General features: G+C 38.7%; 1 protein-coding gene across 1 annotated transcript; it reads right to left on the bottom strand.

The window, feature by feature from the left end:
- Window positions 1-1,536: 1,536 nt before the first annotated feature.
- Window positions 1,537-4,115, bottom strand: LOC110921565 (putative RING-H2 finger protein ATL21A). Its single transcript, XM_022165915.2, has 3 exons — window positions 3,727-4,115; window positions 3,118-3,514; window positions 1,537-2,088 (listed from the first exon to the last, which is right to left on the bottom strand). The coding sequence occupies exons 1-3, from the start codon at window positions 3,988-3,990 to the stop codon at window positions 1,628-1,630; spliced, it is 1,122 nt and encodes a 373-aa protein (XP_022021607.1). The 5' UTR covers window positions 3,991-4,115; the 3' UTR covers window positions 1,537-1,627.
- Window positions 4,116-14,876: the final 10,761 nt, after the last annotated feature.

Here is a 14,876-nt window from a genome sequence, read left to right as displayed (position 1 = left end):
ACTGCCATTTTGGTCCCTGTGGTTTGGACACTTTTGCCACTTTAGTCCAAAACTCAAACGTTTTGCATCTGGGTCCCTGTGGTTTCAGTTTTATTGCCATTTTGGTCCAAAAATGAAATCAGTTCATATTTTCTTATAAAATCCTGCTATTTTGTCATTTTCCTCAGGGGCAAAATGGTAATTTCCTTTTTATAAATAAATACTAGATTTTATAAGACAAATATGATCTGATTTGCCCCTGAGGAAAAAGACAAAATTGCAGGATTTTATAAGACAAATATGACCTGATTTCATTTTCGGACCAAAATGGCAATAAAACTGAAACCACGGAGACCCAGATGCAAAATGTTTGAGTTTTGGACTAAAGTGGCAAAAGTGACCAAACCTCAGGGACCAAAACGGCAGTTTACTCTACATTATTCTAACATCTAGTTAGGTACATGACACTGACTGAATATGTGTTTTCAAACAACATTGATTTTGAAACCATGTATTAATTGACAATTTTCAATGGTTTTATAAATAACTAAATGCTTAAATATAATAACTAATTATAATTGTAAAATTGATTTAATCAACTTTACTAAAAAATTAAGCTCGTAAAGCTTTTTAAAAGGGAATTTTAGAATGTTTTTTGAAACCCGACCTCCACCCGTCCGAACAGTGGCGGAACTAGCCCATTAAATCAGGGGTATCCTAAAAAAACTTTTACCGTGCAATTATACAATATTAAAAAAACGACAATAAATAAATAAAGTAAAACAAAAACCTAATAGATTTGTCCTCTTTTTTTTTCATAGTTTGAAATCGTTCCATCACATCGTCGTCTTTTACTTTATGAAAAAAAAATCCTTTTCGACCGCACAAACATGGCATTGTTCAAAAATTCTGGGCCCATTCGACTGCGTAAATCCGTCTTGACAAGCTTCAACTTCGAAAAACATCTTTCAACAGTTGTGGTTGCAACCGGTAAAACCAAAGCTAGCTTCATTACCCGATAAACCAAAGGACAATAACTATGTGTTCCCATTTTAACCATAAGACGCGCAAGATCACTTATTTTATTATTTGAGCTTTATTAGTTATTACAATTTGGGTTTAATTATCATAAAACTAATTATTTGGGATTTGTTACCTTACAAGTTTTGGGCTTAATGAATAATATCAAATTTCATAATTTTTTCTTAGGGGTATCCTCGTATATGTTTTGGGGTATGCTATGTATAAAATTCAAAAAAAAAAACACTACGAATACGGGGTTGAGCCGTAGCCCGTGCTACGGCTCACTCTTAATTGGTTCCGCCCCTGCGTCCGAAGGCACGACAGTGGAATAATCGGTAAAACCTCGCCTCCCATCCAAGACGAACCGGCGCCACCCGTATTCACCCTTCACCTGGATGCCACAGAAAATAATGAGAGTGGGAGTCGAATCTGGGTCACAAGGAACACCATGTTTTTCCCCAACCACTCCACCACTACATCACTGACCATACACATAGAAGTATATAACGATAAATGACTCAACTGACTCAATTGTGTGTCTATGAACGCTCTTGTATTTATACATACAAAATATACATGTAAATTACAAAAAAAGTACCAAATTCCAAAATTATTGATTGGTTTTCTACGATGAATCTACAGAAGAAGTTGTTGATGTTGAAGAACACGGCGTAACCAATGACGAGCTTTCAGGCGTGTTCCTGCACACCGGACAAGTTGCATTCAACTTGAGCCACTCGTCAATACAATCCGCATGAAAATAATGATTACATTCTGGTATCGTCCTTAACGACTCTTTAGGCTTGTAGTCTGAAAGACATATAACACAGGTACTATCATCATTCGGTAATCTACAACTTTCTCCAAGCGTGGTTTTCTGGTATGACTCGATTGTCGACTTATCTAATCCCGTACTAGAGAGTGATTGTGGGACAATGCCAATAGAAAAGAGATCGGTACTTTGATGGTGAGTCTCACTACGTTCTCTCACTCTAGTAGCCGCATAGCATATGAGCCCGATGATGCAAACTGATACTGGCACACCAATGCCTAAACTTAATCCATACTTAGCACTTCTCGGAAAACCTAAAATCAATGATCAATAAGCAGGAATCAAAGTCAATTCCCTATTTAGACTTTCATGGCTAAAAATGTCAACTATTCTAACAAACTAGTAATTTAAGAAAGTTATCAAAATTGACAACTTTGAAAGAAATTTTTTTTTTACAACACCACTTTTTATCATTTTCAAAACTATTTAAACCAAGGTTTTAAAAACCGGTTTAAACTGGCCGGTTGAACTAGTTAAACCGGATGCTTGACTAGCACAAATCATACCAATAAAATGTGGATATTGTAAAGAAGCTGTACCCCCGGTAAATTGGGTTATACCAGTTTATATATACCGAGCCAAAGGTTAAATTTTTGAACTTTTAATCTTCATGGGCCTAAAAAAGGTGACTATTTACCTTTTTAATAAAATGTGTAAAACCAAGCGCCCACAATTGACAATCCATAGGGGTGCAAACGAGCCGAGCTGCTTGCGAGCTACTCGAGCTCGGCTCGAAAAAAAGCTCAAACGAGTCGAGCTTAAACGAGCTCAAGGTCGAGCCCGAGCCTAAAAACAAGCTCATTTAGTAAACGAGCCCGAGCACGAGCTTCACTTATTGAGCTCGAGTCGGCTCGCGAGCCTAAACGAGCTTTCTGTATATATATTTTTTATTAATATATTAAACATATATTTATATAATAATAATAATAATTATCATTTATATAACTATAAAAAATATAACTAAATTATATGTATAACAATAATTATAATTAATATAAATTAATTAATAAATACTAAATGAGTCGAGCCGAGCTCGAGCTTGAAAAATTACCTTCGAGCCGAGCTCGAGCTTTCATATGTTAAACGAGCTCGAGCTCGAGCTTGGCTAGGCTCGTTTGCATTGCACCCCTAACAATCCACATAGATCAAACTTTTTTTCTCACTCAAAGATAGAAACTCATTGGGTTTTTTAAATTAACTTTGATTACGGATTAACATTTGGAATTTTTATTACGGAAAGATCCAAAAGATGTAGTTTTGGATTAGCAATGAAAAAACCTTACCACGAGAAGAACCAAGGCACCCAACTTCTCCATCATTATTCCATCCACAACCTCTACCTTCAATTTCACAACCTCTACAACCCGGAGTAAACCACATCAACTCCAATTCCGTTCTAATATCCCCATTCCACCGTACTGGCAGATCGATCATCTTCATCTCTTCACAGCTCGCCGGCATGTTTCCACGCGGAAACAACCCGCTTCTAACAGCAATCACCGAGTAATTCCCGCCACTAAGGCACGGAAACGGCACAGCTGGATACATAAAACCAAAATTCTGTGATGTACACTTGTAAAAACTGTAGCTCCGTACGCTACTGTAGTCGTACGGTGTGTCGGTTAGATTGAATCCCTTGATTTTCTTTGTCTGGCAGAAATCTGGATCTATGTAGATCACCTGTAAATCATTTACCAATTATGACTAAATCAAACATTTGAATCATGTTTTGACTATTTGATTAATTGATATATAAAGTGATTTCAACTGCTTTTTGCCTAATTCTCTTCGGAAACAAACCTGTGATTAATCGTTTAATATTCGATTACTTGATATTATGAAGTGATTTGAAGTATTTTTTGGCTTAATTTGTTAGGAAACAGGAAACTAACCTGTGAGATGTAGTTGATTCTGTTAACGATGTGTGAACGCGATGACGGAAGCCGGATTATTGTTCTGTTTTGTTTGTTACAGGAGAGGTTGAAGCCGGGATAACCGCACCGGGACGGTTGCTGGCCGGTGAGGCGGAAAGGAAACCGGATTACTGGTTCGGTTGGGCCGCAGGCGGCTGGTCGGCAACCGTCGTCAGCGGCGGAGAAGGATCTGAGTGATATGGAGGAGAAGAGGATTAGGAGGAGAATATGTTGGTTACCCATGTGGTTGCTGCTGCCTCGCCGGCGTGTGCAATGGCGTTAAAAGGAAGAGTGTGGTTGCTTTATGGTGGTGATACTGATAGGTGAGTTAGTATTTGAAAATGTTGGTTTGAACAAAAGGTATGGTATTTTATAATATATATTAATTTAAGTTTTGTTTTTATGTAAGCTGTTTGATGAATGTATTACGCGGATAAAGTTGGTGCAAATAAAGTGCAAGAACGTAACCTGAAATAAATCTCTGAACTGGTTGATCCGATGAGAAGTGATCCGATATTCAGTCTGTAAAATAAAACACCGTTAGAACTCGTTATAAGAATCGGATTATTCCTGTAACCACCCTCCAGCGTGAGAATAAGTATTTGCTTATGGGAGTAAAAAGAATGTGATGAGAGAACAACGTGTCTTACATTCATGACGTCCCTCTATTTACACTTATGGGTGACTTTTAGGGTTTCCTCAAGGTGTAAGGGGTGCTCACCTCTTAGGTGAGTCCCCCCTCTTACACATAACCAACCAGTGCCACGTCAACTCCCCTCTAACACTCTCCTAATACCCCTTTTTGATGGCGGCACTCCCCTATTAGGTGAATTGGTTTTTTATTTAAAAAAAAAAAAGAGAGAGAAAACCATTGATTGGACATAACCTCCCTCTCTCCTCCTCCTCTAATCGGCACCTCCCCACCGGTTTCATCCCTCTCTCTCACTCACCGATTGAATGGCGCCACCTCCCCTATCGGCAAAATCGGTCCCCGCTCGGGGTCACCGATTGTGCCCCGCATACCCTCATAATTTAGGAAGTCGGTTAGGCGACTCCTATTTTATCGAAGATTATTTGCATGGAGATATGTGAAGATATCTTCCGTATTTACAACTTATTTAATGGTTAATATTTGACCCGGAATGACCGGACCGAGTCATTCTTCCACATGTCCCACAGTCCGATTCTATGAGGTTTTGCATGGGGTCGGACTTAAAAAGCTGACAAAACCACGAAAAAGTATGCCAATATACAGATGTATAATCAAACAAACAAATAAATAAATACATACGTCACAATATCTGGTGCCAAGTACCCGAAGGGGTGTTTGGCGGCGTCAATTGTCAAATCAACGACCTGCTCATTATTATCTGAGCTGCCACGAGTTATTTTGGGCCCCATTTTTGAATTTGGAAACGTGGAAATGACGGGTATAAATGGGGGGGGGGTTGATCTTAGAAGGTCAAAAATTTTCCCTTTATTTCAACTGTCGCTTCTCCTTTCTTGATTTTCCTTCAATGGCCCCGAAAACCTCAGAATCCTCATCTCGCGATGAAGCCCTTTACTTCAAATGGAATAAAACTTCATTTGAGTTGTTGCTACAGGCGTACTGCATCAGGCCGGAGTGGCATCCGGTGATGCCGTCGGAAAGGGACACCGCCTTTCCCCTGAAGGATGGCAAGATTACCTTATTTGCCGATTTATTCAAGTTCTGCAATTTCTGGCTTCCCATTACTGCATTTTGCAAGTCGATGCTTAAGGAGTATGTTATGCACATATCCTAGATGCATTCTTGCGAAGCTTCGGCGCTTGTATTATGTGCCTTGCATACTTTGGTGTGGAAAACCTCCTTCTTTACATTTGACCGTCGGAGCACTGATGAGGTGTGTCTCCGATTCGTGCCCTAAAGCAGCCGAGATAAAGATTGGAAGAAAAAATTCTTCTTTATTGACGCCGATGTTATTTCAGGGGAAATGCATTGGCGAGTGATGGTGGCCAAGGAGAAGGTGAAAGACATTGTGCCGCCTAAGGAGGAATATCAAGAGAATGTCTTGTTTAAAGCGTTGATTGCCTGGGCCCTCAGAATGTTTGGTTGTTCCTGAGGGTGCGTTGGCATTAGTTGGGATGAGCCTATGTTGGCGTGACGTTCATATCTATCCTTCTTTCAGGACCGCCGATGGAAGTAAGTCATCAAATCATTGATATTTATAGTATCCCATTGGTTTGTTATAACGAGGGTTTCTTGCAGCGTCCTTTACTCTGGCGGACTTCCTATACCCGGAGAATTCTGCGTCTATTCTTGCTGCTGACCGTCCGCTGCATCCTGCAAGGGAGAATATCTTGCGGGCGCATGTTGGGAACTCTCTGTCTCCCCTTCCTATATGGAAGGTGTGCTTCAAGGGTTTCCCACCAGTGGGGGTGTGGAGGAGAGCGGGGCAACCGTGACTGCCCCAAAAAGGATCATCCGGATCCGGAGAGGCCGGGGGGAGAGCAGCGCCAAGGGTCAATCTTCAAGGGCTGCTAGCCCCGCTACTTCTACCACCACTGCTGAAGTGGTGGAGGTCCCCGCGGCTAATGTGGGTATAACTTCAGCGGTGGCGACAGTGGGGCCGCCTCAGAAGAAAGTTAAAACATTTGTGCCATTGCTGCCTAACTTTGAAGCTAAGAGGCGTGTGGTATTAGCTGGGATTAGTAAGTTCCTTCCTTTTTCCTAGTGGCCTTCTTTCATACTTTAGTTGAATCGTTTGTTCTTCTACAGGTTCCACACCCATGCTGTCATCCAGTGCTATCATTCCTCCTTCCCCTATTCGATCTTCTGGGGATGAAATGGCGACTGTCGCTGTTAATGATGTTGTCCTTATTGGGATGATTGAAGCTACAGATACACTCGCTGGGGTTAGTCTTGAGGTTCCGATTATCACGGTGGAAATTTCCACCACTCTTTTTACCGAGGCTACTACCATTACAACCTCCATAGCTCCGTCCGATGCTCCTTTGGAGACACTAAGGCTTCTGTCTGATCCGCCTTCGGCGTCAAGTCAGAAGAAGACTGTTGCAATAGCGGATCCTTCTACCAGCAACATGGTTGTCACTGTGCCGTCTTCCTCTTTCAAATTTTCTAGTGATTAGGGCCTTGGTCATGATGAGACAGCGAGGTCTAGTGGCGGCGTTCACAACGGAACCCATCATATTGAATGATTGTATTTGCCTACCATCGTTTGGGACCCGCGTATGCCTAGCAAACCATATAAGCCCCACTGGAAGATTGCCAGTCCACCCATCTTATATACCCTTAGGTGGTCAATCACTGGGTGGATCATGTCTTCCCCCCAGCAGAGGTAGCTTTTGTTAAGGGTCAGGATTCTGGCCAGTTGTTGGATTCAACTTTGACTGATACTGTGTCCGGGGTTAAGAGGATTATTGAGATTAAGCGTCGCTGGGGTCAGGACAACCATGAGCTTCACCAGACCCGCCAGGCTTTATAGCAAATGATGGATGAACTCCAGCGACGAGACGACTTGTTAGATGCTGCCAAGGTTAGGTAGTCCCGTCTTCTTGCAGAGAAACAAAAGGCTGAAGAGGATCTTAGAAGGGTTACTTCACATCTTGCCGCGGAGTGTGTGATATGGGCTCGGGATTGTCAAGAGAAATAATGGGTAATATCACACGCGTTGAAAACGCAGGAGTTGGAGTGGAAAGCCGTGATGGAGGCGGAAAAGGTTCGTACCCTATCCTCTCAAGTTGCCCGATTACGTATTGACCTTGAGTTTGTGTCGTAGGTGCAGGAACGCCATCATGCTTTGATGGCGGAAATGGAAGATACGCAGGCAAAGTTTGACCAAGCCACCCAGAGGTGTGATGAGTTGACAGTTCAGCGGTCTCGTCTACAGCGAGACCTGGATGCAGAGAAGTCTCGCCGTGCTGAGAGTGAGAACGCTGCGCACCAGGCGTTAGCTGAAGCAAACGAGCTGGCAACCCAGCTTGCTACACTTAAACAAGAGAAAACCTGGTGGGTTGGTCATGGCGTGATGTCCTGTTTTGAGTTCCTCAGGTGGCCGCCCCACTTCAGTGGTTTATTGGATGATATGACAACTGCAACGTATGAAACTGGGCGAGATGATGGTATGCATGCTGCCTACCTGGATTGTGACCGTCCTGACTTAATAACTGAGGGGTTCCTGACAGCGACTGCTTCTGCTTCAAACCGTATGGTGGAAACCATGTCCGCCGTAGCAAACGATCCACTTCTTGAGCTTCAACAAATTCAAGAGGTCACGGGGAATCCAGACCTGAAGGTAATACGCCGACTGCTCGACTATTCCACTTCCAATGTTGATGCCAGTTGAGAACTTTGTTAACATGTGTCACGTTAGGGACACTTATGAACAGTTGTGTATGCAAACACTTATTTTTTGTTTAATGACGTAATCATCTATGTTTTATTGATAGTTTGTCATGATTATCTCTGACTCCTCCCCCTGACACGGGGGCGATGTGACCGTCGTCTGTCAATCTAATTAGTTTCCCCTTTTTGATATATAAATATGATCGTTAGGAAACACATGTTGACCATTTTTTAACTTCATGAATAAATCTCATCGTCGCCGCCGTGTATCGGAGGTGTTGGATGCTTGTGAGGCCGCCGAGGCCTTACTCGATCTTTGTCGATTGCCGGAGAGTGTCGACATTTCTTCCTTCGGCCAAGTTCCGATAAGTAAGTTTAGGTCCAGTCGCGATGGACTGTTCTGTTATGCATGGATTTTACCCTCCGATTCCGAAAGGTCCTCGAGGAAAGCGTCGTTCCGTGACCAGACCTATGACCGGCGATTTCGAGGCTCGTCGATTTGGTGTTAGTACCTCCAAACGTTACAAAATGAAAAGTTAATACTCTATAATGTGATTTTAAACTATTAGTAATTAAGTATGTTACTTTGTACAAACCATAGGGACTAACTATGTAATTAACTATTATATTTACTTTTAACATATTTTCCTTTTTTTATTTTATAAAATGATATTTCCTTTTATCATTTACTTTTGTTTTTCATAATTTTTTTTCTTCTTTTAAATGATATTGTCTTAATCAATTAATTTAATATTTTTTAATAAGTTTCGTACACTAATTTAAAAAAAAAAAACTTAAGTATGCATATTATTCCTTGGAAATTCCGATATAAGTATCGTTAAAAATGAAGTTGTATTCAAAATATAGTATTTATTTGGTATCGTTTTTTTTTACGATACAATGATAAACTAAACCGATTCTGCTAGTTTGGCTTTTGAAACAACATGCTACATTTTCAAATAACGTTTGTTTAACATTATCATTTGCTCCGTTTCACCGCAACGCGCGACATCAATAAAACCTAATTATATATATTAACACAAAGTTTACATGAATAGTGATTTTGATTTTTTAAATTATTATTTAAATTTTTTTAATAATATTTTATTTGTTTAATTTTTTGTTTATTTTTCAAATAACCTGCCTTCTATGTTTATATTTTCAACATTACGATGTAAATTTATTGTAAACGGATATTGTGCTGCTATCGTGCTAAACTTAACCAAAACTGATTGCTTTTTTCAACATTACAATATAAACTTTATTGAAAACGGATATTGTACTGCTATCATACCAAAAAAAAGAACCAAAACCGACCAGATATTATATGTATCGATACCAGTATTTATTTATATTTTTTTCTTTCGATAAACCAATATTTATTTATATTGTTTTTGCTTTTGATAAACTGATATCGTATCGCTACTATACCGTGTCGAACAACATCGATACCTGTACCTGTACTCATTTGTATGGTTTATGTTTGGTAATGAATTTTGTGTCGTAACCGTAGTCAACCGAACCAAAACCGAAGGCACAACATCGGTATTGGTACCGGTACTTATTTTTATTGTTTTTACTTTCGATAAACTGACGTATCCTATCAAACAACATTGTTATAGGTACTTATGTTCATTTTTGTGATTACCAGTTTCGATAATTTCCATTTATACAACTCTGTCTGCGATGATCAACGAATATTATTACTGGTACCGTAACGATCTGAGTTGATCGATACCATTTGGACAACATCGTTGTCGATACCGGTGTTTATTTTTTTTTTTTCATTTTCAATTGATGTAAAACATATATTGATTCTATACCGATACCGGAACTATAACCAACCTAATCGATACCGATCGAATGCCCGCGACAACGTGCCGCTGCAACGCGCGAGGAAACAATCTAGTTATATATTATATATTAATACAAACCTTTGATGAATAGTAACTTGTAGTTTTATTACATATATTAAATTAATTTTTTTTATAGTGGATTGGAAAAAGTGACAGTGAGAATTGAGAAAGAGGTTGGATTTAAACTTCATTGTTATTTGAAAAACTGATGATGAAGATAAGTGGATTCATAGGAAGTTAATTTTGAAATAATCACCTTCTGTTATATGTGTACTCTCAAATTTTTTTCGTATTAATACTATTTAAATTTTATTATATTTTTTTAGTTTATACCTATTTAATTACGTCTACATTTAAATATAACTGAAAACCGAGTTGTAAGTGATAATGTATAAGTGGCCAAAGCACAAATGTACATGCTATCAAAGTTCTACCGAGTTTTTGTTTTAGAAATGTAATAATAACATTTTTTATAACATTCGGAATATACTGTTGTGACGTGTTTATATTTATCTATGATTGAATAAATGTTCTATTTTTTTACTAATGTATATGACGTTTTATAGAATTCTGAATATTATGTTGCGTTGTGCCTATTTTTACTACGATTCGATTAAAGTTCTATTCTAACAGGTCAAATATAGTTAACTTTTTTGGTTCTTTCCCATGATGATCCGCCATTTTCGTTTATATGGTTTTTGGTCAATGTAAAACTCATGTTAATTGCTATACCAAGTGCCGGTATTGTAGGTATTGTACTGTTATTGTATTGAACCGAACCGATACCGACCAAAAGTCCGCTGCAAAGCGCGGGAAAATCCGACTAGTTATTATTATCATTGACTAGCTAATATAAAAATTAATATTTAATAAAGTAATGAGAAATTATTTAGTTACGTAAATTACAAAGCTTTTTCTTTATTTAAGCCGTTTTTTTTATTTTTAAACTTTTTTTCAAAATGTTCATTTTTTTAAAGTAACATTAAATAATTGGAGTTATTTTTAAACTTTGTTCAAAATGTTATTTTTTAAAGTAACATAAAATAATTGGAGATTAAAAATAAATAAGTTTTTTGATGCGTGGTCGAATACCAATGTTCTAATATGTTTAACTTTATGTTTTTAAATAGCTTTTAGTTTCGAATAGCCTACTTTTGATTAGAATTGTGCTTTGCAGGTCTAACGAAGTTTAAGGAGCTATTTGGAAGCTATTCGGAGCACCGAGAACGAACGAGATCAACCGAAAACATGAAATATGAAAAACCGGAGAATTATACCCTACAAGGGTCGTCGGCGACGCCCCGCGTTGTCAGAAATGTGCGTAGACAGCGAAACAAGGCGTGGGAGAAACTGGACTTTGGGAGACGCTCGGCGACGCAGGGGCTCGCGTCGGCGACGCCCCCTTCTGCGTGCCGACATGAAATTTGTTGTTTGATCAATTTTTGATGAGTTAAAATGCTTTTGGGGGTCATTCAAGAGGGGGTTACGGGTTTTTGAACATAAAAACACATCTTGGAACCATTCTCGAGGATCTTCTTCACCTCTAACCTTCCTCGAACATCCCTAACCTCTAACCCATCATCAAACACATTTTCCTAACCCTAATCCACCATCACCATCATTATCATCACCCAACCTTTCCACCATCATCTTCATCCATCCACAAACATCATCTCCTTCACCTCTAACCTACCTCTAACATCTCTAACCCCTAACCCATCATCAAACACATTCCTAACCCTAATCCACCATCACTATCATCACCAACCTTTCTACCATCATCCTCATCCCTCTACACTCACCATTTAAACCCTAAACTCTAACCTTCATCATCTCTCCAAGACTCATGGTCATGGCTCGGTGTTCGTGTTCGTCATCCGGTGATCGCGTTCCTTCAACCATGAGCGGCTAGTCTCATCGGTTTCACCCCGGTGTAGATTTTTTGTAAGAATTCTAGGGTTTATACATTTATGTTTAGTTTGATTTTGTGACAACTTATTTAGTATTTGAAACCTTTGATAATTGTCTTGCATTTGTTTCGAATTCGTAAATTGTCGAGTGATGATGAAATTTGACTTTGCTAAATGGTTATGTGCAATTATGCCTTATCTTAGGTTAGGATTTACATGTTCTTGGTAAAGAAGTGCATTGCGGTCCGTTGTTTATGACGTTGATAGCTTTTAGCACCTAAGCCACGTGACACTAAATTCGTTAATCACTATATGCAACTCAATCAAGTTAAAACGTGTAGGAACCCTAAGTTTTTCAATTATCGAACCGGGTGTGATCCGTACTCCCAATTCTTGTTTTCAATCAAATAATCTAGTTCTTGAAATAATTAAGTAATCAATTCTTTTATAGTTGATAGTAACTTGTCGGTTTACTCCGATACCTTTTTCAACCAACCAAATAAACAAATAAAATTAGCAAGCTTTATAAGTAATTTATACATTTTTGAAAATAGTCTACCTAATCAAACAAGTCGTGCAATACTGACCACATGCTCGTTGTGGATACGATACTCGACTTACCCTAGCTACCTAGGTTAATTGGGTTTTGACTGATCGGGACGACACAGTCTGTCAAAATGGCGCCATTGTCGTGTCGTCCCGATCAGTCAAAAACCCAATTAACCTAGGTTCGATTTTGATATGATAGTGGAACAATATCCATTTTAAATAAAATTTATATCACAATGTTAAAAAAATAATAATCATAGAGAACACAAATTATTAGAATAAATTCAAATTAAATGATAATTAAAATATTATTATAAATAAAGAAATACTTAAAGATAATAAATTACTATTCATCATCGGTTTCGGTCCGATCAGGCACAATAGCGACACGATGTCTATTTTCAATAAAATTTATATCTCAATGTAGAAAAAAACGTGGTTACAAAGTTAGATTTGTATAAATAGTTACGTAATTTATTAGATTAAAAAAATCAAATTAAACGATGAATAACATATTATTGAAAAATTAAGAAAATACTAAAAAATAAAATCACTTTTGAAATTCACATATAAACTAGTCATTTCCTTTGCGCTACGCGACGGGAGATTCCCCCCGGTCCTACGCGACGTGACTTTGGTCTTTATCAGTTCATGTCACACCCCCAAAATACCACATGCGGGAACCCCGGCGAGGCGTGTGACGTACCAGGATCTAGCCACCAATCACATTGAACTCATAACAATATTTCAAATAACCCAAGTGTATAAAAACCATTAGACTTGTCTCGTGATTCCATGTAACTCGACCCATGACCACTCCAGCATCCCAGACAGCAAGTTCCAAATGAATGTACCTATAGACCTGCAAGCATGCAGAAAAAGTGTATCAGCATAACGCTTGCGAGTTCACTGGTTTGTTAACCGTTTATTACCAAGTATTGATTTATGTCATGTTGATAATAACTCGATACCGCAGATGGCTCCTTTTTGCCCTTCCCCAATGCTCTATCAAACATTGTTCATGATTTTAAAGTTATTAGTTCACGCCCGTCCTATCCAGGTACGTCGTGAGGGTGCCAAACCTAATAGCGCTATCAACTAATAACCCTGTTTCCCTACAAGAAAGTAGTTCGGTAGTATGATGGGACTTGAGTGATAGAAAGTGAGTTTATTATCCAAAATCAACATTTACTGAAAACTGCCTCATATCCCCTACAAGGATATGGGTTTGTAAAAGCCTGTTTGATTGTCCCCACCGGACGCATGCTTGTAAAGAGAATAGTGAACTCACCATAGATTGCTCGGTATGTTACGTTACATTACTCGTTCCAAGTTGGTCAACCAAACCCTACCGTGGTTACCAAAGACAATCAGTTTCTTAAACACGTAATGCAAGTTATACCACATATTTCATAAATAACATACGCATATCATCATACAAGTTGTAACAGTTGATCATGCAATTTAATCAGTAACATGCATCATAGTGTCACATAGTAAGCATTCAGACCTCATACCAGTTGTTTGTATGTCCATAATTAACAATCATAAATCATATAAGTGTGCGGTCCGTTAACATGTAAAGCCCAAATTAGTTACAAGTTCTCACAAAATGTGCCATTAGGTTTTACTTGTGCGACCCCTACTCTACTCGTGGGCTGGTGTGCGACCATGAGGGTTTAAGGCCCAACCATGCATAAAGCCCAAATGGACTGTGCGATCCAGATGTAAGTGTGCGACTATAGTGAAAGTGTGCGATGTGTGATCCAAGGACATGTGAACTCATCAACACATGTGCGGCCCACAGGAGAACAACCCACACAACAAGTGTGCGACTGTACTCCAAGTATGCGATTACCTCTGTAGTGTGCGAGTGGTTTCCTTTGTGCGATTCCCTATATTTACCCGGCCTAGTTTCATTATGTGGCCCAATTAGAAAGCTGATCACCTAATCAGTTTAGAGGCCCATTCCCTAGGTGTGCAACTTCCGTAACATTGTGCTACCAAGGTGTGGAGGTCCATTACTTGGTGCCATAATTTACGCTTAAATCCTAACAACTTCCTGACCTCGCGATCAAATCAGTTACTTTCCATAGTTCCAATCAATTTCCTAATTAATTAGTTAGTTCCCTTGTCAACAAATTACAATGACCACATCTAATCAATCAATTTCAACTTTCATGTTCATAAACCTAAATCATTATCTACTAATCACATTATCATTCATGTTCCACACTAATCGAACAGTATGATTAACCAATCAACAATTCATCATCTAATCATATATAATCAGATTCAATCCACACATAATTATCTCTTGATCGAGCACCATAAACATCATACAATCATATACGTATACAATTCCAAATCACTGATTCATTAGTATGCAAATCTAATTAAACATCATAGAATCCATTTATTCACATTCAGTTACTGATCATATTTCATACGATTCGAACATGGTTTCTA

Source organism: Helianthus annuus, chromosome 2 (assembly GCF_002127325.2).
Source record: "Helianthus annuus cultivar XRQ/B chromosome 2, HanXRQr2.0-SUNRISE, whole genome shotgun sequence".
Classification (NCBI taxonomy): domain Eukaryota; kingdom Viridiplantae; phylum Streptophyta; class Magnoliopsida; order Asterales; family Asteraceae; genus Helianthus; species Helianthus annuus.
This window is presented reverse-complemented; position numbering and strand designations above follow the sequence as displayed.